The following is a 25,207-nucleotide window of genomic DNA, read 5'->3' as shown; positions in this document are numbered from 1 at the left end:
TACTATACAGTATATTATTAAAAGGCAACAAAATTCGTCAGTTTGGCGAGCTTTTTTACGATAAATTATTTTCGTATCATGACTATCGATTATCATACAATACGCTTGGAACTATAAAACATTCAGAGACTGCTAAAATTGGACTTTATTCATACAATTGTCCTGAAATCAACCTTTTAATACCCAACAGAGTCGCAGTCCACAGTTCGTGCCTGGAAAATCTAATAAATTCCATCAAAACACGGAATATCAGTTCAGTGCTTCGAAGATTTTCATATTTTCTCTAAGATTATTTCTTCTATTTGTCCTGTGAAATTCTTAAGAGCTATAAATCGAGCCATTCGAAGAAGCTTTTATACATACAAGCCATTAAACTTTGAACCTACGGTATCGGTCAGCGGGTAAGAACAACACAAAGAAATCTATATGCTAATTTTCAACCCAAATAATTAGTTGCCCAAGTGGTCGAGCGGTTAGGGATTTGGTCTTCAAAACCATAGTTGATGTTAGGAGTCGCCGGTTCAAACCTCAGAAGTGTGAAACAAAAAGTTTCAAAAAAAAACAAGGAAAATTAATTTATAATTTAATGCATAAATTATTATTCATAAATTAAAGTTAACAGCCCATAATTTAATGCATAAATTATTATTCATAATTAAAGTTAACAGCCCATCGACCGACCGACCGACTGACTGAGTGAAAATTTGCATATCACTTTCCATAACCATACTCGTTTCATTACATTCACGAGTAAAAATGTGGCCATCTTTTGCTGTAAGCTTCTGTAAATAAATGATGTTGTTTTGATACAGAACCTGAGTGATTGTTTTGTCGGGGTGCGAAACGCCAAGATATGTTTACTATGTTTTTAATTAGTTTGTCAGTATTTGATTTACGCTGTAAATAAATGCCAGAATTCCTGCCATGAATCTCTTCGAGAAAAGAAATTGTCGGTAACCAAAAGTATTGCTGGGATTCTTGCCATGAATCTTGTCAAGATGTTGGCTGCCGGGAAGTTCTCTTCAGGCCAAGATTATGGCCGGCGAGAAGTTTGCTCCCGCCACGAATCTTGGCGAGATTTTCGGCAAGATTATGTCCGGCGGGAATCTTGGCAAGATTTCAAGGTTCCCAACGGGATTATGGCCGCCGGGAATTTCGTTTCCCGCCAGGAATCCCGGTCGAAATCCCGCCGGGATCCTGCCGGGATTATGGCTGCCGGGATTTTTATTCCCGCCAAGAATCCAGCCGGGATTGCTACCGGGATTCCCGCCGGCCATAATCCCGCCAAGATTCCCGCTGGGATCGCTACCGGGATCCCCCCGGGATCCCACCAAGATCCCGCCAAGATCCCGGTTGGTTTTTTACACGGGCGCCGCGTCATGATGCAGTGTTTATTCGAGGGCAGCGTTTATTAATTTTTCTGCTCTGAAATGCGCCGTTTATTCGAGGGCGGCGTTTATTAGAGGGAGGCGTTTAATCGAGTAAATATGGTACTCATCAGTATCATGTGCTGCAAATGAAATTTTGCATTATCAAAATCAATACAGTATGAAGAAAGGAAAGTATACAGAACATACCACTACTAGAAGATCCACCAATTATATTTAGTCATCGATTACTCATTGATTATTGACAATAACTAATGACTAATCAGTTGATTATTGATGATTATCCATTGATTATTCATTTATTCATTGATCATAGATGAGATATCCTTGGCATCAATTGCCTCATCTTGATGCAAATGTCATCTTCTATTCAATTGGCCACAGTTTTGCTCCTCGTAGAAAGGTTTTTAATGAACAAAATACTGCATGCACAGTAAATTGGAGGATTGCTTAGTACCTGTACTTCTAGGCCTATTAATCTTAAGCTATGTATGATCTTAAAGAGAGCTGCTTAAGATTTATCTTTTTCTGGTACATTTGTTTACACATCAGTGACACACCCTCCATTCTGTGCACTCATTTAAAAAAGGAAAACAATTGATTTCCTCATGTCTTCTTATAATGTAAAGTATGTGCTTAAAATCCCAGGGGGTACTCCGGCTTGTAAATGTCGGGGATGATCAAATAGAGACAAAACTCAGGACCCAAAAAGATCCCTTAGTCTTCTGACATTACCCAAAAAAATACCTCGATTAAAAATAACCCCCCAAAAAATCCCTTGTCAAATTACCCCTAAATTGCCAGGAGGGGCAATAATATAACACAAAGAAAACCATAAAAAATTGAACGCTTGTGTTTGTTTATTCATCATACTATAATTACGCCAAGGCCGCACCAAGTTCGTTTTTAATACCCCCCAAAAATCCCCTATTTAAATCAAGTCACCCAAAAAAATACTTGCCAAATTTTCCAACCCCAAAAAATCCCGGAATCAAAAATTTCAAACCCCAAAAAATCCTTCGATCATCCCCGTCATTTACAAGCCAGAGTACCGCCCCGGGCTTTAAATGACCATTTTTTGTCTCCAGGAGTTCCTTGAGTTTGCAAGGAGGAGGCGAACCATGTTAAACAACAGAGAAAATCAGCTACTCCATGAGTTTAGTTTCTTTGGTGAACCAACGCCGCGACGTCCAAGTCATATTTATGAGCTAAGGACATATCATTTAAAGGTATCATACTTGCTTATTCTTTTCTATCCTTACCAAGTCTTTGCAATCATAGGTCGTCATTTCTATTAAATGCAAGGAAGTTTTAAATCCAATAGATTTAGTTTGATGTAGGTAACACCATTGCCATGCATACCCAAATTTGCAATAAGCTTATTATAATCAGAAGCCTTGTATACTGTCCTGATTCCCTTTGTTATCAAATCCCTGACCTGAAAATGCCAGATTTGGACACAGTAAATACCTTATCACATATGTACATTTAAACCTGTTTGGTGTTCTTCAGAAGCACAATGAGGTTTGTTTGGTCTCACCATGGAATTTTTTTGCTCAACTGCATCACACCTAAATGCAAATCATAGCTTGGCTATCTGGTCTGATATGCTGCCATAGCATACCAAAAAGAAAATCTGGTATAATTATTGTACTCTAGCTGGACCATGGTTTACAATTTAAGGTGGTTGACTTTTCTTTTAAGGGAAGCCTGCGAACACAGACATATTTCCAGTCATCGCTGGAAAGAAGTGACAACTAGAAATACATACATGTGTTCGCAGGCTATGTTAAGGGTAACAACTCTTATGAATGCAGTTTGAGCAATGCTATGTAGCAAAGAAAGCCATTCCAAAATATTTATTAAATAAATGTAAATGTAGAACCAGTTGCTGACATGACAAATAACAGTAAAAGTGAGTCCGCTATGCGAACATGTGTGGACTTTCATTTGAATAAAAGTTGACATGAATTAATCAATGAGTTACTGTAGCAGTCAACAACTTCAAGTTTCAAATCGAGTAATTCAAGATACAAGGCGAAAAAACAAAGAAGTTATCAATCAATTTATTTTTTACAAGACTGTTGGAAGAACAAAGTGTACTATTACTTGTCTTATGCACTACGCTTCAAGAAACACACGTTACCATTGCCTCTTGGGATGTCACGCAATGTGAATGAGCGTGGTGTGACCCTTTGTCACGTCGTTCACGAGAAATGCCTTTATTTCATGCAAATAAAAACCTAGAATCCTACAAGAACAGCAGTTATTAGACCAAAATCCTTTCCTTACCGCTAGCAAGATAGGATACTATTTTCATTAAAAAAAGAAATGTTGCGTGGAGCAAGTGAACTGTCTCGCATCGCTTGTTTACACAACCCTTACTTTTTGTGTAAAGCTTGTGTAAACAACTCATCGAAAAACTTATTTTCTTTCAATGAGTTCTTTTTTAACCTTTTTGGAATAAGAATGTTTCAATAAGCTTTCACAAAAAATTCCTTAGTAGCTTGCGTAGAAATGCGGAGAAATATAATTTTCTGTTCACGAAATATTCACTTGAAGTCGGTGTTTTGAGAGGCGGCGAAGGACGTTGTTTGAACCGACAATTAAATTATTTTGTCGCACGGTTTGGATATATGCATATTCTACGGTTCGATGTTATTTTTATTCTTTTCATGACAATGTTTTAGTTCAGTTCTAAATTCGACATCGGTCTTTTGTTAAATATACTACTTGAGAGAAATGGAGCAGGTGAATTATATCCCAGAGTCCAAGACAAGTAAAACAACATGATCAGTGAACTTGTTTTGATACAACTCGTTGTGCATTCATTGTGTGTGACAAAGCTGAAATAAATAAATAACCAGACATTTGATTCGTTTTAATATGCGAATCAAAAATGCTTAAGCCGCACAGAAAAACAAACACTGCGGAAAGTGAGTCAAAAGTGTGAAAAAAAAGAAACGTAACCTACGACCGCAGTTGTTCAGCTCATTAGATATGCAGATTTCAGCCGTCGCGATTGTTATTTCACTTTTCATCTACGCCACCGCTGCCTTGGAAGTTGTTCCTTGATGTATATTTCCAGCCACCACACGCTCTTCGAAAGATGTGTCAAAAAAGGCTTCTAGATTCAAGAATAAAGTGCGACTTACTCGATACTGATCGAATTTCTGGGTTTACTGCCTTGGCTGCCCATCTCACCGAAACTTCGGATTCTCCGATCACTGTCGAAAACTTCTGAAAGCACTAACCCGAGTTATCACGGAAAGTGACCCCCCAATCGGAAAAAACTGCATCACAACAATGTGTAGACTTTAAAGTCCACACAAAAAATATCATAAAACACTATTTAAAGCAGTAGCTGGAGATCTGATTGCTGTAGAATGGTGTGTGACTTTTTTTTTGACAGCTAGTCTGAACACTTGAGAAAATAGAAGGCCTTGCACTCTAAATACATTCTCTATAATTAAATTATTATTCCCTTGAAAAAGACATACTTGGTGCTATGTAACTGTGAGCTGCAATAGAAAGAGTATGAGAAAACTAACCACAATGTACAGGAAATTTCAGGCCAGTAAAGCACAAGGGAAATTTGTAAAACTATTTACAAGGGTTTGTAAGGAAAAATACTGGAGTGTGACTGGAAGGCTTGTTTTATCAAGACAAATCCTTCTAATTTCATACAACTGCAAGCATTCTCTCAAGTCCTTCACATTTTTTATGATATTTTTGATTAAGCTTTCTAAGTTGTTTTTATTTTTGGACAGTCGAGGGTTAATTTTCAAGTTCTTCTTTGGGTTTTTATAATGCACTAGTATTTAACGATATAAACCTATTATTGTTCTATCACCATTTTATTTTTCAGCCAGGAACTCTCATTGAGTGGGGAAACAATTGGTAAGACACATACTCTAGTTAAACTTTTGTTTATCCTGCTGCAACACAGGCATTTCATCTTATTGGTGATGATGCATAAACACATCTCTTTACAGACAACTCTCTCTAAAATTGGACACCGTCGGGACTGACTCCAACTGTCTGTTTTAGAGAGGTGTCCGTCTTGTAGTTATAGGGAGCTCTACTTACAGTAAAATGACTGAAAAACTGCAGGGACGGGACCAAAACCAGGGCTCCTCTTAAAGAGGATGTCCATCTTATGTTGGCTGTATTTCCATTCAGACCAAACAAATGTGCAGTAATGTGATATTTTTAGAAATGTTCATATGTGGTTTATTTATCAGGGGCCAGGCAATTCAAATCCGACAAGAAGAGGATGATGCTGTAGCAGGACTATTTTCTCAAATTGGCGAGCTGTATGTTGTTCATCACATATGGGGTAAGCATTGTCATTAGTTTTCATCCCCTTTTTAAGTTAAGTTAGATTAAAGTGGTCCTCTGTGTGAGAGAACATCATATGTATTGTACAAATAGGATCATACGCATGTTATGTATGTATATTGATTAGCTGTTTCCCCTACACAGCCCCCTGCATGTATTACATGCATATTCTTTAATTACCAAGCACCCCAGGGGTGTGTGGCTCAGGTGGGTGTGGACAGCCCCACTTCAACATCTCACTTTCCTGTCTGAAAGTCAACGAGTTTGTCTCCATTCCCAAGGTATGCATTGTGTTCAAAAATGGCTAAGGACAAGTCAGTAAGTTATTTTATGAAACATATGTTTGATTGCATCCACAGCCTATGATGATCTTGCAACACGGCAAGAGATCAGACAAAATCTGTGGAACAGGCCTGGTTGGGACACCTGTGTTGCGAACACTGGTAGGTGAAGACTTTTAAAAACCAGACTGAGTGTGATTTTTTATGCAGTTTTGTATACTAACTAGCACTCTTAAAACTGTACTTGAGTTGACAGCCCCTACAGAATAGACATAGACAGAAAAAATAACTAACAATTATTCGCCGAAGGCCAAGTGATTATTGTTGAATAATCCTTAAGATGAAGTCGATGAGATTATTCAACAATAATCACAGAGTCTGAGGGGAAAAATTGTTTTAGTAGTTTTCAGAGGTGCCTTGAGAACCATCTTTTTAAACTATTTTCAGTCCAAAAGCCATGGTAGTCAATTTGCAAAATTTCAATGTTATAAGAAACCATAACTTGTAGTGGTTTCTTTCAAATGAAGAAAAATTTTATTCAGCAAATTCGGCCATGTTTACTTGCTTGGATGTCAAAGGTGGCATGGCTAAGAAGTCAAGCCTTCAAATGCTATAATCACCTCTTGCAGGGTGATTATACATGTAGCCTGATAAGCCAAGTTTCTCAACCAATCAGAATGCCCCAATTCTTGTAATCACCTCTGACTGAAATTATACCAACAGCAGTTAGCATTTCATTTCACATATTGGTCAATTTTGTAGCAGTACACATCATTCATTTCTGGTCAAAATAATATGGAACATTTTCTTTTCTTTCCATCCATTTAGTTCCACTCATTCGTCGGATGGAATCAAGAGTGATGATCCCATTACCATTTGGACCTCTGCAGTAAACAAACCTAGGGTGTTCATTTGGCAAGGAAACATCAAATCGTTGTTATAGGATGATATTTCTTGCCATCAGTGGAAAGGAACTGAAGTCTGTCCACTGCTCCACATAGCTGTTATAAAAGAGAACAAACGGTTGCCTTACATATTTTCCTTTGAATTCTGGTCAACCTTGTTATGAATCAAGGCAACACAAAATTTACATTACAGTAAAAACCTGCATGTAAGAACCTACATTTTTTGAAGTCTGGCAAAATAGATACTTGTATGTTAGGGTAGTTATTGGCAATGTAGGGTAAATAGGTCCTTAATTAGGTTATGAATTTCTATGAAGGAGATATTTATTGATTTCAATTTATATTTTAATGGCCCAAAGAATACAAAAACTAGATAACATAAAAGTTGTTGATTACCAGAAAAATAAATAAACTTGGGTTTGGTCCTTGTAAATTGTAAACCTCCTTTGTGCAAGGTCCAAGAAGACATTATAGTCTATACTTTATATATACCCTTTTCTGTTGTACCAAAAAAAAATATTTGAAAATTACAGTTTGGTATTTTCTTTTAAAATAAATTTGCAATCTCAAAGTCAAACTCCTTGGTATAAATGTTTATTGTAATTTGACTGTTACCCACATAAAAGAACCTGCTTAATCTTGATGGCTAAACAGGTTTAATTACATTTTTGGATATTGAAAAGGCGAATTTCTGCCAGCAACCACTAGGTTCTTACACGCAGGTTTTAACTGTATGTCATACTTTGTAATCCTTATCAAGTGTTTAACGGGCAATGGATGGTAAAGTGAAGACAAGTCTGTGGTTATTCATCATTTGGGAAGTTAACGGTTATTGGGTTGGTAGAGTATAGAATGATGATTATTTTAACAAGAGTTCTATTGACTGACTGTGAAAAGCCTTCTGGTAGTCAAGATTCCTTCTTTTCAAACAGTGATTTTCAAGGGTTTGTGGGACTGTTTAGGTATAAAGCCCAATTTTCTGAATGAAATGTGAAACATGCCCATTGATGCTCGTTTACCCACACTTGGTTAGCAATTTGGACATCAAATTCAACTTGACAATTTCTTATTATGAAGTAAGCTGATATAATACAGATAATACAACAGTTTTCGTGGTTAACATGGAACCAAGGTATTCAAACTGTGTTACAATGTGCTGTTCGGAGTTATAATGTTCAACTGCGGGACACTGTAACAAAAATGCTCCATCTCATGCAATCTTTGGTATGTGACATCATAACTGTTGGAATTGTGAAATGCTACAGATTCATCTCGACTGTTAAAATGTTTTGGTATGGTTGCTTGATTGAAGCATATTATTCTAGCAAGTTCTAGGTTTGAAACTGCTGTAAAATAGTGTTATTATATTAGCAATAAAGTGCACTGAGCATTTTGACTCGTTTCCAAAGTTCGTTTTTTATTTTTTATTGTTTAATTTCAGTGGACCTTACAGCCATGGAAGATTTTGTTTTTGTTTTGGATAAAATATAATACCAAAGGGTAGAAGTGAAGTGGCAGTGAATGCTTGTTACGCTGTACCCTCTCTGCAGTAACTTGGTCTATAACAATGGGAATGTAAAAGGTTAAATGCAACTGAGTCAAAACCACGTGCCACCCCAAAGGGTATGGTTTAGGTTAAATATTAGCGCCCCTTTAGTGTGTGAGACTCTTGTACCACTCCAAACTTGCGTTCTTACGTTCTAGGTTACATATTAGCGTCGCTTTAGTCTGTGAAAGACTTATACATTGCCTTTAAGTGTTGACTGACGCTTTGTTCACCCACACCGAAAAGAAATCCCTTGAATTGAGAACGCGAATGATTATTTACTCGTGTTTAGCGTGACTAACGCAATCGATTGTCGCGAAAACAAATCCTTTAGGTTAAATATTAGCGCGACTTATACGTTGCCTTTAAGTGTTGACTGACGCTTTGTTCACCCACACCGAAAAAAAAAAACCTTGAATTGAGAACGCGAATAAATGATTATTTACTCGTGTTTAGCGTGACTAACGCAATCGATTGTCGCGAAAACAAATCCTTTAGGTTAAATATTAGAATATTAGCGCCCCTTTAGTGTGTGAGCGCTTGTACCAATACAAACTTGGGTTCTTAATCGTTTTAGGTTAACATATTAGCGTCGCTTTAGACTGTGAAAGACTTACACATTGCCTTCATGGGCTGAACCACTCACATTCTCGCAACACGAGATCGCAAGTGTTGACGCAATACTAATAAGAGACCCTTTCATCACCCACAGCGGAAAGAAATCCCTTGAGAAATTAAAACAGTCCCTTGAGAAATTAAAAAAGTCCCTTGAGAGTTAACAAGAATGTGGTTCCAAATTTTGCCCCACATAACTGCTATTCTCCTACTTTCGCTTGTAAACAAGCAAAATAGTCGAAAAAAAGAAAGCCTGATCGCAGGTTATGCGTAACCTTTATCGGGAACCCTGCATTAAGCCGAGTAGAAATCTTTCTAACTCGAAAGGAAACAACTATTTCGATTAAAGGCAAACGTCAAAGTTTACCATTTTTAACCAAGCCAAAGTATATGAGTCGCAAAGCACCCAGCCGTCGCGACTGACAAATACAGCATTTCCTCCGCGAAAATAAAAAAAATGCTTAAACTGAAAGACGTTTGAATTCTTCCATGATATGTTCGAACAACAATGCCCAGGATAAACCTTCTACTCATACTAACTTCATGCAAAAAAAGTCGATATCTCGAAGAGATCTTTGATTATACTACACGTTAAGGTCGTCTCGAGACAGCTTTAACGTCTAAGACAGCTTTAACGTCTCTAGCATAAAAACGGCCATTCAATACAGAAGTTGCTAGCTACCTTTACTTAGTATACGTTAATTTTTTAACAAATTTTCTGTTAGGGTTAACCTTTTACTATTTTGAGTACAGTATTCCATAAAGAAACCCCAAATTTCGGAAATTTGGAAGTTATTCACGTAAAAGTTCCACTGAGATGTCTTTAGAATTAAAAAAATGTCTGATTTTTATATCTCAATTAATGCGATATTGCAAGTTTGAACATAGCCTTCTTCCCAACCCCATTCCTTTTGGGGGAAGCGGGGTGACATCCCAAAAAAAACAGCTGCCAAGGAGACTATTTTGAACAGTGCTCCACTGATTTCGACTTTTTTTGCTTGTTTACAAGCGAAAGTAGGAGAATAGCAGTTATGTGGGGCAAAATTTGGAACCACATTCTTGTTAACTCTCAAGGGACTTTTTTAATTTCTCAAGGGATTTCTTTCCGCTGTGGGTGATCACTTGCGATCTCGTGGAAAAAACGTGACTTGTCAGATTTACAAACGTTATATAACAATTTTAAAAGTGACATGTCAGCTTTCTTATCTCAACGCACGTGTGTCTGAAAGGCGATCTATAAAAAGCGTCGCACAAACAATGGATTGCGTAACTAACGCTAAAACACGAATAAATAATCACTAGCACTTACATCGTTTAATCAAAGATCTCTTCGAGATATCGACTTTTTTTGCATGAAGTTAGTATGAGTAGAAGGTTTATCCTGGGCATTGTTGTTCGAACATATCATGGAAGAATTCAAACGTCTTTCAGTTCAAGCATTTTTTTATTTTCGCGGAGTAAATGCTGTACTTGTCAGTCGCGACGGCTGGGTGCTTTGCGACTCATATACTTTGGCTTGGTTAAAAAAGGTAAACTTTGACGTTTGCCTTTAACATGTTTAATCGAAATAGTTGTTCCCTTTCGAGTTAGAAAGATTTCTACTCGGCTTAATGCAGAAAAATAACGCCTGATCGCAGGTTAGGTTACGCACGACAGAGTTACCTTTTGTCTCGTCACGCAATCTTAACCCCACATTGAGAAGTAAATTTTCGTTTGGATATTACCAAAAGCCGCTTCTCCTCGTTATTCTTTACCTTACGGCTACACATCCCATTTCTAACGACTACATTTCCAGCAAAACAGTTGCTGTTTATTTTTCTAATGGCGATGCATTAACTTCTGAACGGAAGAAATGTGTAACGTTTACTGCTTCCACGGGAAGTTATTTCACAACAGGCTACAAAAACACTTATAAATATCACTTAACACATTTAATGATGTTGCAATTAGCGAAGCGCACTAATGACGTCACAGAATTTGACCCCCGGTGTGAGTCAAATTCGGACAAACAAACCGCTCTGTAAGAGCAATGCAGGAGCAATGTATGGTTGGCGGGCACTTTGGAGGCATATTTAGCGATTGTTTCACAAAACCATGGCCAGATTGGCTCGGACTTCGGAAAGCCTTACCTGTGCAACGTAGAAAGCTCAAACCGTGGTTTGAAACAAAAGGTTTGTCAAACAGAGCGATTATTCAATAAATGTGTAAAATGTTTTACTCTCAGTTATTGAAAGGATTATAATGGCCCGATTTGCTGCCGGGATTTGCTGAAAGAAAACATTTATTTTTATGAGAAATGCAAAACGTTTACACTGTTCTTAGTGGCACATTTTGCCACACAACAGAGCTAACCTCAGATTTATGCCACCACAAAATTACACAAAGAAACGCTCGTCCGATCGGTCCCCTTGCCTGACCCGAATATTTAAAGAGGTCAATTTCGTTACACAATTGTTGCGGCAAATACTATTTAATATACACTGTTCGAGCTCGGCAGCTGTAGCTGCAGTCTGTAATAGTAATGGTGATAAATAATAGCTTTATTTAAATCAAACCCGCCGTCAATTCCATTAGAAAGGCGTTTGAATAGCATAATATTTTCGCCCTCTGTCTATCATGTGTCGAAACAGATCGGATGGCCGGCGATCAGTGCCGTCAAATTCGGGAAGAATTCTGAACTTCTTGCAACCGACGATCTTTCCGGTGCCTAAATGAAGCAAACATACAAGTGCTATCCTTCGCAATTATATAATTCGATAGTAATTCGCTATCCGCCGCTTAAATTTCTCGGCAGCCTGAATAATTTTGCAGTGGAAATCAAGGTGTCATTACCGGATCTTCGACTAATAAATTCAATTTTGGGCCATTTTTTGGATACCTTCAATCTGTTTTTCACTTACTAAAGCAAAAATGTTTGAAATCTATCATTTTTCGAGCCTTTCGAGAATCTCAGCCTCAAATTGTGCCTTTCTCGGCCTTTTTTTTTCGACTATTTTGCTTGTTTACAAGCAGAAGTAGGAGATTAGGAGTGATGTGGGCAAAATTTGGAACATTCTTGTCTACTCTCAAGGGACTTTTTTAATTTCTCAAGGGACTGTGTTAATTTCTCAAGGGAGTTCTTTCCGCTTAGTGGGCGATGAAAGGGTCTCTTATTATTATTGCGTCAACACTTCCGATCTCGTGTTAAAGACGTGACTTGTCACATATTCCGCTGTAGGTGATGAAAGGGTCTCTCATTAGTATTGCGTCAACAATTGCGATCTCGTGTTAAAAACGTGACTTGTCACATGTATAAACGTTATATAACAGTTATTTTTATGCGTGAGTATCTCAAATGAGATATGACACAACTAATCGAGAATGTGAGTGGTTCAGTGTTTCACAGTCTAAAGCGTTGTACTAGTACAAGCGTCTCACTCACTGAAGCCGGGCGCTAATATTTAACCTAAAATGATTAAGAACGGAAATTATCTTTTCTTTCACAAACTATTCGTCGAATACACTCCCTTTGTTCGTCTTTAAATGTTTTGTGAACAAAACTCTTGAGAGATTTTCTAAAACCTAGAAGAACTCGCTTTCTACTTCATTCCGCTCAACCTGCGCTCAACACCCGCCATGATAACAATTGTTTTTGTCTACGTGCGATATTTTTGGACCGGAAATTAGACTTGAACTCCATTAGCCGCTGTGGGTGATGAAAGGGTATCTCATTAGTATTGCGTCAACACTTGCTATCTCGTGTTAAAAACGTGACTTGTCACATGTATAAACGTTATATAACAATTATTTTTATGCGTGAGTATCTCAAATCAGATATTTTCGCGACAATCGATTGCGTTAGTCACGCTTAACACGAGTGAATAATCATTTATTCGCGTTCTCAATTCAAGGGATTTCTTTTCGGTGTGGGTGAACAATGCGTCAGTCAACACTTGAAGGCAACGTATAAGTCGCGCTAATATTTAACCTAAAGGATTTGTTTTCGCGACAATCGATTGCGTTAGTCACGCTAAACACGAGTAAATAATCATTCGCGTTCTCAATTCAAGGGAGTTCTTTTCGGTGTGGGTGAACAAAGCGTCAGCCAACACTTGAAGGCAATGTATAAGTCTTTCACAGACTAAAGCGACGCTAATATGTAACCAAGAACGTAAGAACGCAAGTTTGGACTGGTACAAGCGTCTAACACACTAAAGGAGCGCTAATATTTAACCTAAAACGATTAAGAACGCAAATTTGTACTTTTACAAGTCTTTCACATTCGCGACAATCGATTGCGTTAGTCTCGCTAAACACGAGTAAATAATCATTTATTCGCGTTCTCAATTCTAGGGATTTCTTTTCGGTGTGGGCCGGGGGTGTGGGTATATATGAAGAATGTATTGAACCGCTGAACTGTTTGTTTGCTTTAGTAGGCCGGAATAAGCGTATACGCGACACGAGTACTACAGTATATTCAATGTGTTTTCGATTGGGTTTTCTTTGGCTCCTTAATTTGCGGTTGAGTTTTGTAAACAGCGCGTTGTTGACTTCTAGGTTTCAGTTTTAATTTAGAATGTGATGTGGAAGTGTAAAGTATTCAGGTAAGCTAAGTTATTTTCAAGACTTCCACTCCTAAACAACATGAAAAGCGTCTTTCACCCTTTAGCAAAACACTACTCCATACCACAATTGACAGCCAACAGATAGACCATAGCAAAATAGTCGTAGTCTCATAGAGACCTTTGATTTTCTTGTCAAGAATGCGTCCCCTCCATACAAAGCCTTTGCCAAAACTAAAATTGTTGTCCGACTCACGCAGGGGGGGGGGGGGGGGGGGGGGGGTATCATGTGGCGAAATCTTTTTTAGTAATAGTGCGCTTTGCTAGCTAGATGATGTTGCAATTCTAATTTGTGCAACTCAGCAGAAATAATCAATTGTCACGAAATGAGTTCCCTTTGGTTAACTATTAGCAACGTTTTAGTGTGTTCGTGCGGGTAATGTTTGACCTCCTGACCTTTTTCAGTGCTTTGGCTAAATTAAAGGCACGGCGCCGCACAGTAAAATCTTTAGAAAAGCAGTCACTTGAGAAACACCCAAGTCGTGTTTGCGTTAGTCACGGAGTGAACGTGACATGAATTTCTGCCCAGCCGGAAAAATGCCTGCTTACGCATGCAAATATTTATTTTGTTCCGAATGTTCAATAAAATAACCCAAACCAGTTCATTTAAAAGAAAGCCAAATCACGCCAAAATAAAGAGTAGACTATAAAGGCTATCCCATTGTGTTTCTCCGTTTAGCGTCTTCCGACATGACAAGCTTTTGGTAATTCCCCTGGCGCGATGACGTGTATCCCGTGCTTTGACACATTCTTGCTGAGCTTGCAACTTACGTTTCGATAACGTTTCGATTCTCAAAATACCGTAAACTCAAAACAAAAATTGGGATATCCAGAAAATAAGTCGTTGTTTTGCAATATTTAACACGTTCCGGGTAAATTGTACGACTTGTACTCGCTCCGAGCCAAACGCTTGAGTAACACAACAATAAATATTTCACACAAACAGAGCGCAGAGTATTCAAACTGAAAATAGGGGAATGATTATTTATAGCTACAAGCGAGAGATCGCGTGACATGGGTCTGACGTAGTGGTAGTTTTAAATAGCTTGGACATGTCCAAGCGGTCTTTGTTTTCGCTATGTGATTTTAGGTTAAATTAATATAAGCGCCTAAAGACTTGTACTAGTAAAAATTGCGTTCTTAATCGTTTTAAACTTCGCTGTCTTCGAGCGCTGAACCCCTTACATTCTTAATTGGTTATGTGACGTAAGATTTGGGCTACTCACGTTTTTGATTCTTATATAATGTTTGTAAATTTGACAAGTCACGTTTTTTCTACAAGAACGGAAATGCTGAAGCACAACTATAGAATGACACTTTACAAGTCACGCGCTTTGATCACCCACAGCGGAAAGTATTCCCTTGAGAAATTAAAACAGTCCCTTGAGAGTTAACAAGAATGCAATCCCTTCCGGTTCAGATTTTAGCCCATGTAAACGCTATTCTACTTCTTTTTGCTTGTAAACAAGCAAAAAAAGTCGAAAAAAATTACAAACGTCAAAAATAAACCATACCAAAAAACTCGCTCTTTTCAAAGATATTATTGAAGTTAAAACAAATGCAAGAGATTGGGGCTTCTTTTAGCTTAGGAGCGGTTAAAAATTAGGCCAAATTTGGTCGCTACAAGCGCCATTCTATTTCGTCATCAGCCTAGGTTGCATGAATCGGCTTTACAACATGCGATCGTGTCTACGCAGTTCGAGTGGAATTTCAGTAAAAGACAGCAAAATTCTTTCGTATTTCATCTTCAAATATAATTCGAAAGCATTCACTGTATATATGGCTTTTGTTTAATCCTTCTTAAGCCCACGAAGAAGCTGTCTTGATATCCGACCCTCGCAGAGCCCAGACAAAACGCAGCTTGAGTGTATCGATTTGTTTACGCCGCAATTATATGCGCAATGTTTTCTCCGACAGTAGTCGGAAATATCCGTATTTTTTTTCGTGCTTTTTCGTGGAGCAATCGTAATGATACGGCCTTGAACACATTGAACAGCGGTCTACCTATAACAATTCAAATATGGCGTCGCAAAAACAAAGCGTCGAACGCATATTTTAATGTTTCATTTGCTAATTTCGCTGGCGTAATCGACTGCCTCGAAAGGTCCTTGCAATTTTAAAGTATAGAATTGTCAGATCTCGGTGAAATTTGCACTGTTTATTTGTGTAATGTTGAGGAATATGTGTATAAATACCCGGCGCGGACGAGCCATTTTTGACAAAATTATATGGCTGCATTTCCTCCGCGAAGTTAGGAAATTGTTAACTGAACTAAACTTAAAAGCAACTGTAATGATAAGTTCGAAGAACAATGCTCAGGATCAACCTTCGACTCATACTTCATGCAAAAAAGTCGGTATCTCGAAGAGACTTTGTTTTTAATTCTTATGGTTTTGGTGAAGTATTGCGCGTTTTTCACTCAAATCAAACCAAATTGCCTCAAAATGCCATTCAACCAAGTCATTGTTATCTCAGTGTGTGTCTTCTGTGTGTGTAGAAAGCCTTTATTTCATGTAAAGGTAATTTTAAACACCGCATTTTGAGCATAAATAGTGGAGTACTGTTGTTATTTTGTACCTTCGTATGAAAGGGCCGGCGCTGATGTTTTGAAAAGAACCCCTAAAAAAGACCAATTTGGGCGTTGCTAAAAAAATATCAAATTACTAAAAATAGAATTTATATTTGTATATTGCTTCGTGTGGTATCCTAAACGAGACCTCGATGGCTAAAATGTTGGCGTTTAGCCCGAAACACCCAAAGTGCGGACTGATCAAAAATTCGAAATTTTTACCCCTTAGCGGACGAGCATCCCCGCCCCTTTCAAATGGGAGTCCTCCGCCCCCCTTGGACGCAACTGAGTTTAAGTAAGTCGAGTAAGTACAAGCTGTTAGTAACAATAGCCAATCATAAAAACGTATATAAAGAAACAATTAAAATGTGTCGTCCTTTGGAGTTACTGACAAAAACATAGAAACCCAGTCTTCGCCGCTTCCAAATCAGTATTCTCGTCTTTGATGAGAATTGTGGCCGGGGAATTGTGGGCGCATCCGCGCCTGTAAACACGCAAAAAGACAACAACTCAAAGTCTTTCTTGATTTTTTTTACTGTAGGTTTTCGTTCAGGGCATTTTGCACTTATATCTGATTTTTACTTTTACAGCCAGCGCTAAACGTACATTGTCTGTTAAACAAACTTGTAGGATTTCTGCGGGGAATTTGCTGAGCAAAGGTACTTGGAATCTAAAATCACAGATGCCGATCATCTCTTGCGGAGAGTAGCTATCTAACTTTAACCTGGAAGTAAATTGTAGACATGTTTGGGTACAAATCTCGGTGACCTTGAAAAACTTGAGAAAATTCCCAGACTTACTTAAGAAAGTGAATATAAACAGACCTACCGGAAATATCAACATAAAGAGTAAACGACCAATGACAAATTAGAAAAAGCTAACACTAATAAAACACAATAACAGGAACCTTTGAGGAGGTCCAAACCAAGATCAACAAGGATTTCCAAGTTCGTTTACCGTGGTAATGAAACCTTCAAATACAAACACTCGACAAACACAACCTAAACTTAGACACTTCTTGTGAGAGCTTCTGAACCTTGATTATAAACCTTGGACAAAAAACTTGAGTAACCATAGCCTCGAAGCACTAACCCAAACATGTCCACTGATGAAGGCTATCATTCCTTTTCTGTCCTTCCCCTTCTAAATGTTGAGCCAGTCCCCAACATATTACTCACAATTTATAAAAATCTGCAATAAAATACCGCTTAGAAATTTTTTTCCTTTTTTGTAACTCTCTAAAAAACTTTTGCCGGCTTTGCATTGGAAAGCTCTTTCTCCTCCGGAACATGTCTCGGAGAGTGCGTGGATTATCTACGTTGACTTTAAAAGAAAGCAAAACTTTATCACTGAGTATTCTCATAATAATGTTGTGAAGCGTACAGTTATCTTTAAGAATGTAAGTTATTTTGGTTGATTGTCAGTTGTTTGTCATTTTGTTACTTCCGTGCGAATCTTGTGATGAAACACAGTTAGTTATTCCACAAAATCTACAGAAGTAAATGTCATGACAAGTTGCAGACGTTTTGAATAAAATAGCATCATTCAATATTGTTTCTCAATTTCTGTATATAACACTATAAACAAGAACATTGAGAAGCTTGAGAAGCTTAAAATCGGGCGCTTTGCCTTGAAAGGCAGGGTTCAGTACAGCAGAAACCACGAAGCAGTTACTTAAGTAGCACTCAGTCCGACTGTGTTTGTGTAAGTCACAGGGCTTGCATGAGCTGTATTAGTGTGCATAATATAATATCTAGAACGTTGTCGAGATTGCATTATTACTTAATGACATGATGGTTTCAATTTATAAATGTATTTCACACAATACAAATAAACGATTGAAGTAGACGACTAGAAAATGTAAAGTTTTAAGACTTAGCAAAGTGCAGTGTATTGGTAATACTGTAAGGTGCGGTTTCACCTGAAGGTCGTGTGCTTTTCGGTATTTTCCAGGCATTGCACTTTGATGGGACAGTACTGCAACTGTTTACCGGGGAACTACTATTGTCAAGAAAATGATCACAACTTGTCGATGAACGATTGAACATTTGTTTCATGCCATTACTGTAATAGCAATTGATGAAGGCTTTTAGTCCTGAACCAAAGTATAAGGACTGGGAAATACTGAAACCCATTATCAGCCACCTTAAACGGAAATATCTTGTTGGTGTTTCAAGGAATCCAAGGAAACTTCACTCATCCCATGTATCTATGTATTGCGGTATTTTGTAATTTTTTTTGTGATTTTTGGGGATGTTTGGCAGGTGATAGTTTTTTTAAAAGAATTAGTAAAATTTAGACAACTAAGAAATATTGAAAATTTAATGTGAATTTAACATTGGAATTTGAAGTTAGAAATTGGCAGACGGACACAAAACAGTCCCGTGACATCCTGGAGTGTTTTTGCATGGGGGTCAACTGTGTGATGATGTTTCCATTTCTTTCTTCAATCCCCACTGATAAAGAACTGTTGTTGGTGTTATGTTGGTGTTATCACATGTCAAGCCTTTAACAAGGTATGAAAGAACACAAGGATTTAAATTATTCTGGTGCTCAATTTTTGCGTAACTAAAATTAATGTTACTCAAATTCCTGATGGATTCTGTCTTAAACTGTTACGAGCTTAGTATTTCCAAATTATTGTATATCAATGTAAGGCAAGACAAGACATGCCTTGGTTCTTATGTAATTCTCTTAAAAACATAAAAGATATTGACTATAATTTTGTCTGTGCTATGGCAATTCACAGTGGGGTGGTCTTGATGTGTCTTTAACTTGTGGACTGGACTGGACTGGACTGGACTAGTAAAACGCGGACTAGTAAAACGCGGACTAGTAAAACGCGGACTAGTAAAACGCGGACTTGTAAAACGCCTCTAGACACTTCCTTGGCCACAATCATCTTACGGCTCTCTTCAATACATAATGTCTCAAAAAAAACAGTAACCTCAGAAAGAAGTCAGAAGCAAATAAGGTCGAAAGACCGAATTTGAACATATAACGGCAAATGTTCTAATGTCACGAACGTAGGAGTCGTGTAGGCTCGTCACCTTTATTTACCACATACTGCCCCCAAATTAAAACAGTACCCTCAGAAAGAAGTCAGAAGCAAATAAGGTCGAAAGACCGAATTTAAACATTTAACGGCAAATATTCTAATGTCACGAACGTAGGAGTCGTGTAGGCCCGTCACCTTTATTTATCATTGACTGTTGATTTCAGGACGGGCCCCGTTCTACCTCGTGCGAGCAATACAAACGACTGCACTCAACAGACGTCAAGTAGTGGAAAGAAAGAAACATATGCACACAACTCATAGCATCAATCCCGTTGTTTTAGTAGGGGTTTGCAGAACGAACATGTGCTATACTGCAAAAACATCTCCACGCTAAAACAGACCATAGAGTGCTCAAAAAAGCTAGAAATATGCCGTCGAAGAAACACACAAGAGCTTCAAACACAAAAAATTGTTTCGCTCGCTAAACCGTTAAGTTTTATCCGATTTACAAGCGCTTGTTTTACAAGTCCGCGTTCTACAAGTCCGTGCTTAACAAGCCCTCGTTTTACAAGTCCGCGTTTTACAAGTCCGCGTTTTACTAGTCCACGTTTTACAAGTCCGCGTTTTACTAGTCCGCCTTTTACAAGTCCGCGTTTTACCTGAGTCCGCGTTTTACTAGTCCGCGTTTTACAAGTCCGCGTTTTACTAGTCCGCGTTATACTAGTCCGCGTTTTACAAGTCCGCGTTTTACTAGTCCGCGTTTTACTAGTCCAGTCCAGTCCTCGAAATACAGTATGCCAAAACTCCCCGCCCTCTAAAGATAAGTCCTTGACGGTTCTTGTCGTTTTTCGGTGCCTATTCATCTTCGGCATCTTTCTCATCCACCTCTCGTTCTGTCCTGTGTCTGTCATCACACGAAAGAAAAGCTGATTCTCAAAAAATCTGCCACAAAAGGAAATTGACAAAAACAATATGAAAACCATATATCGAAAGTTTCTTATTCTAAAATTTTATCATACGTCTTAATTCAGAGCTACAAAGAAGTTCCTCCTTTTGAGTTATTGATACTATTCTTACAGTACCTCTTTCCACTAGCGAAATTTTACAAAATTCCTTCGCGGCGAAAAGGTAGCGCGAATCCAGAACAGACTCCAATCGAAAGTGGGTTAATTCTAGATTACTATTAATTAACTATTACAACATTCATTTTTAAAATAGTTTCCCAAGCCGACTAAGCTAACTAAACGTCGAGTGTATCTTTCAGTAAACAAAACATGCCGTTATGACGCCGGAAATCCAGCTCACGCATACTATACCCCGTGACTCACGCAAACCTCCGACTTACGTGCTACTACAGTCATTCCTTTCTAAACATTTTTTTTTTGACCACCACCGTACCTTTCTACCCAAAAAACTCATGAAACCGCCCGGTTTTAACCTGTTTTAACCTTTCAAAAATTAGAGCGTTCGAAACTAAATAAGATCCGTAATCACAAACAACATACAGCCGTTTACCAGCACTCTTTAAAACTGCTGAAACCCTTCAAAATCAGGCAAAATAAATCTTTGAAATAACCTTTATCAATGTTTCTTATTTTTTATTCAGCTCTTTAAAATGCCTTTCATACACTACTGTCAAACAAAAATTTCAATTTCCTCAAAGTTTCAAGACAAAAGAATAACAAATATTTCGTGCACAATGTAATTTGATTAAGCCAATATTATCACGTCTAAAAATACTTCAAGCAATTCAGTGAAAACCCGTTTTTTTTTCGTATCAACGAAAACCACTTTCGAATAATCAATACATGAAAATAACAATAAGATCAAAAGGAAGAAAGAAACCTTTCTAATTATTTGAAGACTTTCAAAGCCGTGATATTATGCATCCAATCCGCGATAAAATTTAATTACAACAAAATCCAAGTTCTCATTTTGAATTCCATTTTTTTCAGTTGATACCTTTATCCAACTTGTGAAAAATTCCATTCAAGTTCCTATTAATACTGTACATTCCCAATGTTTTGCTAAGGTCTTCAGAAGCGTCTTACTAACCAAAATCTAAAATAATTCAAAAACATGCTGTACAAACATTCTACTCTTTGTGACAAACGACTTGACGACCAATTGTTCAGAAATGAAAATCGACACAGTTCTTGCTAAATAAAAAAAAAGTTTTACGGCGGAGTCAGGCTCAAAAAATATACCGCAAGATCACACCCCCATTCATAGTCAGAAACCAGCAAATCATCTAGTTTGCTAAAAAAAACACTGCGTGACATCAATGACGTTACCTTTTTCATTTACAAAAATAACTTTAACTTGTCAAAGTAAGTGCAATTTCACAATGGTGAATATCAGTACAGTATGGGGCCCAGTTCTCGGCCGGGTCCAGTTCTCGGCCACTTTGTGTTTAACGCGTTTTTTCACACTCCAGTTGAATCAAAAGAAAAAGGTATTTCCTTCAAACGATAGACTGATTCATGTGCTTTAAGTATCTTGAGTTTGATCGTTCAATTCGATATAGAAAGCTCACACGTCGAGTTTACGCGGAGGTAGGTGAATTTGCATTCCCGAAAAATGTGTTTGTTTACGGCTCCTTAAAATTCATGGATGTAGTTAAATTCGTATTTTATCCAAAAGCCCCCACCATACGAGCTAATTTTTGGCATGTGAAACGTAGAATAATTCAGCTTTCTGCTTTAGTTAACTTTTCGTTGAACCGTTGTATTTTTTGGTCTTAATTTACTTCGAAATTTTTTCTTGCGACGTTTGCGTATTTGCCAGTTCTCGGCCACCCTGCTCGCTATCACAGCTTAGCGCTTGGTTTTTAATATAATTTCATCTGCTGCTGCCAGAATGAAAGAAATAAATGTTTTAAAACTAAAGTTCAATCTTATCTCTAAGTTTTGAGCTGACTCTTGTCTTGTCTATTATTTCTACAACACCTAAATCTTTTAAGACCTTTTCACTGCAAAATAAACCATCTAAATGCACGGGTCACACAATGCGGTTTTGCCAGAACCTGCACATAGGCAACTAGGCGCGTTAAAATCCTTCTTTTCTAAAGTAAAACAAAGCCTCATAAAAATAATTTGGGATCGATATAACATAAATAGGTTTACAGAGTGATTTTATGACTGTGAAAATTAATTGAGCATTTTTTTTTACAGATAATTACGCACAAGCTTTTTAGTGGCCGAGAACTGGGCCAAGGTGGCCGAGAACTGGGCCCACAAATGGAGCTTTTATTTTTATTATTGCTCGGGCAAATTAATTTTTGACCGGTCGATAGCTTTACACCAAAAAGCTGAATAATGTAGCTAGCTCTGGGAGAAATTTCAAGTTCCTGCGGTTCTTCTGAGGTAAGAAATACAAGTTTACGTCAAAAGTGGCCGAGAACTGGGCCCCATACTGTACTTTGCCCCGTAAGCTTTTTTCTCTGTCCTTCCGCCGAAGCAAAAAAACACAACCTAATTACACATTAACCCAAAAGTCGACCAAGTGTGCCTGCAACGATTTCCTGTCAAAACTAAAATGAAAACCATTGCGGTATGCGTCACCCGTAGCGGTTTTGTAGCAACCCCTAGCTATCCCCGTCTTTTTGGCCGACAGGAGACTATGCTCTAGGACGACCAAAGGGTAAACTATAAATCGGCCACGCCCGATTAATAACGAGGTAGCTGGATCATAAGGCGGGGTTTCACTATCACTGTCACTCTGTCACGTGACATTGTTATGAAACTAAACCCCAGAGTGCCCCAGACTTCTGTCTGCCCGCGCCATTTTGTATTCGGCTGACGCTCAAAAAATGGAACAAGAGAGTGAACAACAGGATTCAATGGATGCTCCCGAAGTTATCGACAGGTTGGAGGATCTTGCCCTGTCTGGAAGAGAAGGATATGTATGTCGTTTTATCAGTAACGAGTCAAACGAAAACACTGAAAACTTGAGAAGGTTTTATGATGCGCACGTGTGTTCGTGTTTTGACAGCGATTTTTTGTCTGTGATGTGCCTTATAGGTTCCCAATCGATACACAGTGCCGTTACGAGAGGGTATTGATATCAATGAGTTGGTACAAGGGGACGGTACAATGTTTGAGACAGATCTTGATAACATGGGTAAGTTCCCTCAGTAAGCCTGTGTTGCCCGACACGAGGATAGGGCTTCTATGCAGTCTTGTGTAAACATTCCAAACATAAGATTACTGTGTAAGATTCGGTGTTCTGAAATCTAGGATGGAATTTGATCTGGCGGGTTAATCAAATGGCAAGCTTTAAAGCTGTTTAAGGAGAACTTTCAATTAAAAACACATAGGCTATAACTATTAAATAAGCTTACTGAAAGTTGCAAATATTAGCGTAATGCACCAGTCATTTGAAACCCCCGCCTCTCCCCCCTCGGGTATGAGCGGGGCATTCACTTTTTTGACAAGTGAAAGCAAGTGAAGTCCCCGGCCCCCGGGAGAAAAGTGAATGATGAACTCCCCCGCCCCTTTATATGATCCACACACATGATAATTCATGTAGAAAACTTGTTATAGCCAAGCACAACAAGGGATGACAGTAAAGTCTGTCTCCGACCCATGAGGCCCATACAGCCGGAGCTTATCCCGGTTTCCATAGCATTAAGCGACTAGGAGTATTTCTACTCCCCCCTGGATGGGATGCTAGTCCATCGCAGGGCTACCCCCCCAGCAGTAAATTCGCCAGTATCCATTTATACACCTGGGTGGAGAGAGGCACTGTGAGAGTAAAGTGTCTTGCCCAAGAACACAATGCAGCGCCCTGGCCAGGCCTCGAACCGGGGCCGTTCGACTCGAGCGCGCTAACCATTAGGCCACTGCGCCTCCCTTCCGAGTGCGACAAAACTTGTCGCACTCGGAAAGTTCATTTAGTTTTTGTCACACATTCGTTACATATTTTAACAGGACGCCGTTGAACATTTGCATTTTTATCTTGCTGAAGAAGGCAACAGTAGTGGCCGAAACGTCCAAAAACAATATTTTTAGCCAGTGTCAACTTCTTAATTTGTTTTTTACAAAATTTTTTAACATGCCTGGCTCCCAGGGGGGGGGGGGGTACTCCGTCTTGTAAATGACGGGGATGATCGAATGGAGGCAAAACTCAGGACCCAAAAAAATCCCTAAGTCTTCCGACATTACCCCAAAAAATCCCTGGACCAAAAATAACCTCCAAAAAAATCCCTTGTCAAATAACCCCTAAATTGCCAGGAGCAGCAATAACATAACACAAAGAACGCTTGTTTTGATTATTCATCATACCATAAAAATGCCAAGGCCGCGCCAAGGCACTTTAGTTCGTTTTTAATACCCAAAAAAATTCCCTATCTAAATCAAGTCACCCAAAAAATACTTGCCAAATTTTCCAACCCCAAAAAATCCCGGAATCGAAAATTTCAACCCCCCCAAAAAAATTCGATCATCCCCGTCATTTACAAGCCAGAGTACCCTCCCTGGGGCCTGGCTACAACCCGAACATTTTTAACCTACGTGAGTATGCTTTTGATCGATCGTGTGCTGCTTCAATTTTCTTCATGTTTTTTCACCCTCTGGAAAAGAAACCGCCTGTGAACCCCCTCCTCCCCTCGGAAATTTCTGGGTTTAAACCCCCCCTCCCCCTTGGAATTTCCAGTGATCATCCGTGGGGGAGGTATGGATATTTTCTGGAACCAAACAATTTATTGTATTTTACCTCTACTGAATGGTCACCTAGTTAGATAGCAATGTGATATTTTAACACAATGATTTAGCAAAGCTTGTCCAGGCTCACCAAATTAAACTATGTGGCCCTAAATCAAAGATAATCACAATATATGCTTTTTGAAAACCAACCACAGACAGACCAACCACAGGTGAACAAACCACAGGTCAATTAACCTTTGGACAAGAAGATGTGGGAGGATCAACCCCCTCCCCCCAAAAATAAATAAATAAATAATA

The 25,207-nt window shown here is 38.5% G+C and overlaps 1 protein-coding gene and 1 long non-coding RNA gene across 2 annotated transcripts; both read left to right on the top strand.

The window, feature by feature from the left end:
- The first annotated feature begins 66 nt into the window (after window positions 1-66).
- Window positions 67-8,317, top strand: LOC144638871 (protein NipSnap homolog 1-like). Its single transcript, XM_078498166.1, has 6 exons — window positions 67-1,791; window positions 2,477-2,617; window positions 5,257-5,288; window positions 5,633-5,727; window positions 6,089-6,172; window positions 6,839-8,317. Exons 1-6 carry the CDS (start codon window positions 1,705-1,707, stop codon window positions 6,901-6,903), a joined length of 504 nt encoding a protein of 167 aa, XP_078354292.1. The 5' UTR covers window positions 67-1,704; the 3' UTR covers window positions 6,904-8,317.
- Window positions 8,318-23,025: 14,708 nt separating this feature from the next.
- Window positions 23,026-23,474, top strand: LOC144638882 (uncharacterized). Its single transcript, XR_013568024.1, has 2 exons — window positions 23,026-23,148; window positions 23,267-23,474. It is a non-coding gene; the product is annotated as an uncharacterized LOC144638882 (long non-coding RNA).
- The last annotated feature ends 1,733 nt before the right edge of the window (window positions 23,475-25,207 follow it).

Source organism: Oculina patagonica, chromosome 14 (assembly GCF_052425735.1).
Source record: "Oculina patagonica isolate OP01 chromosome 14, crgOcupat, whole genome shotgun sequence".
NCBI classification, from domain to species: domain Eukaryota; kingdom Metazoa; phylum Cnidaria; class Anthozoa; order Scleractinia; family Oculinidae; genus Oculina; species Oculina patagonica.
Note: the sequence above shows the minus strand (reverse complement) of the source record. Positions and strands in the feature narration are given on the sequence as shown.

Coding starts and splice junctions, on each gene's coding strand:
- LOC144638871 (XM_078498166.1), top strand. CDS start 1,705: ATGAGATATCCTTGGCATCAATTGCCTCATCTTGATGCAAATGTCATC. Junction 1,792..2,476: donor GTTTTGCTCCTCGTAGAAAG/GTTTTTAATGAA, acceptor TTTTGTCTCCAG/GAGTTCCTTGAGTTTGCAAG. Junction 2,618..5,256: donor TAAGGACATATCATTTAAAG/GTATCATACTTG, acceptor TTTATTTTTCAG/CCAGGAACTCTCATTGAGTG.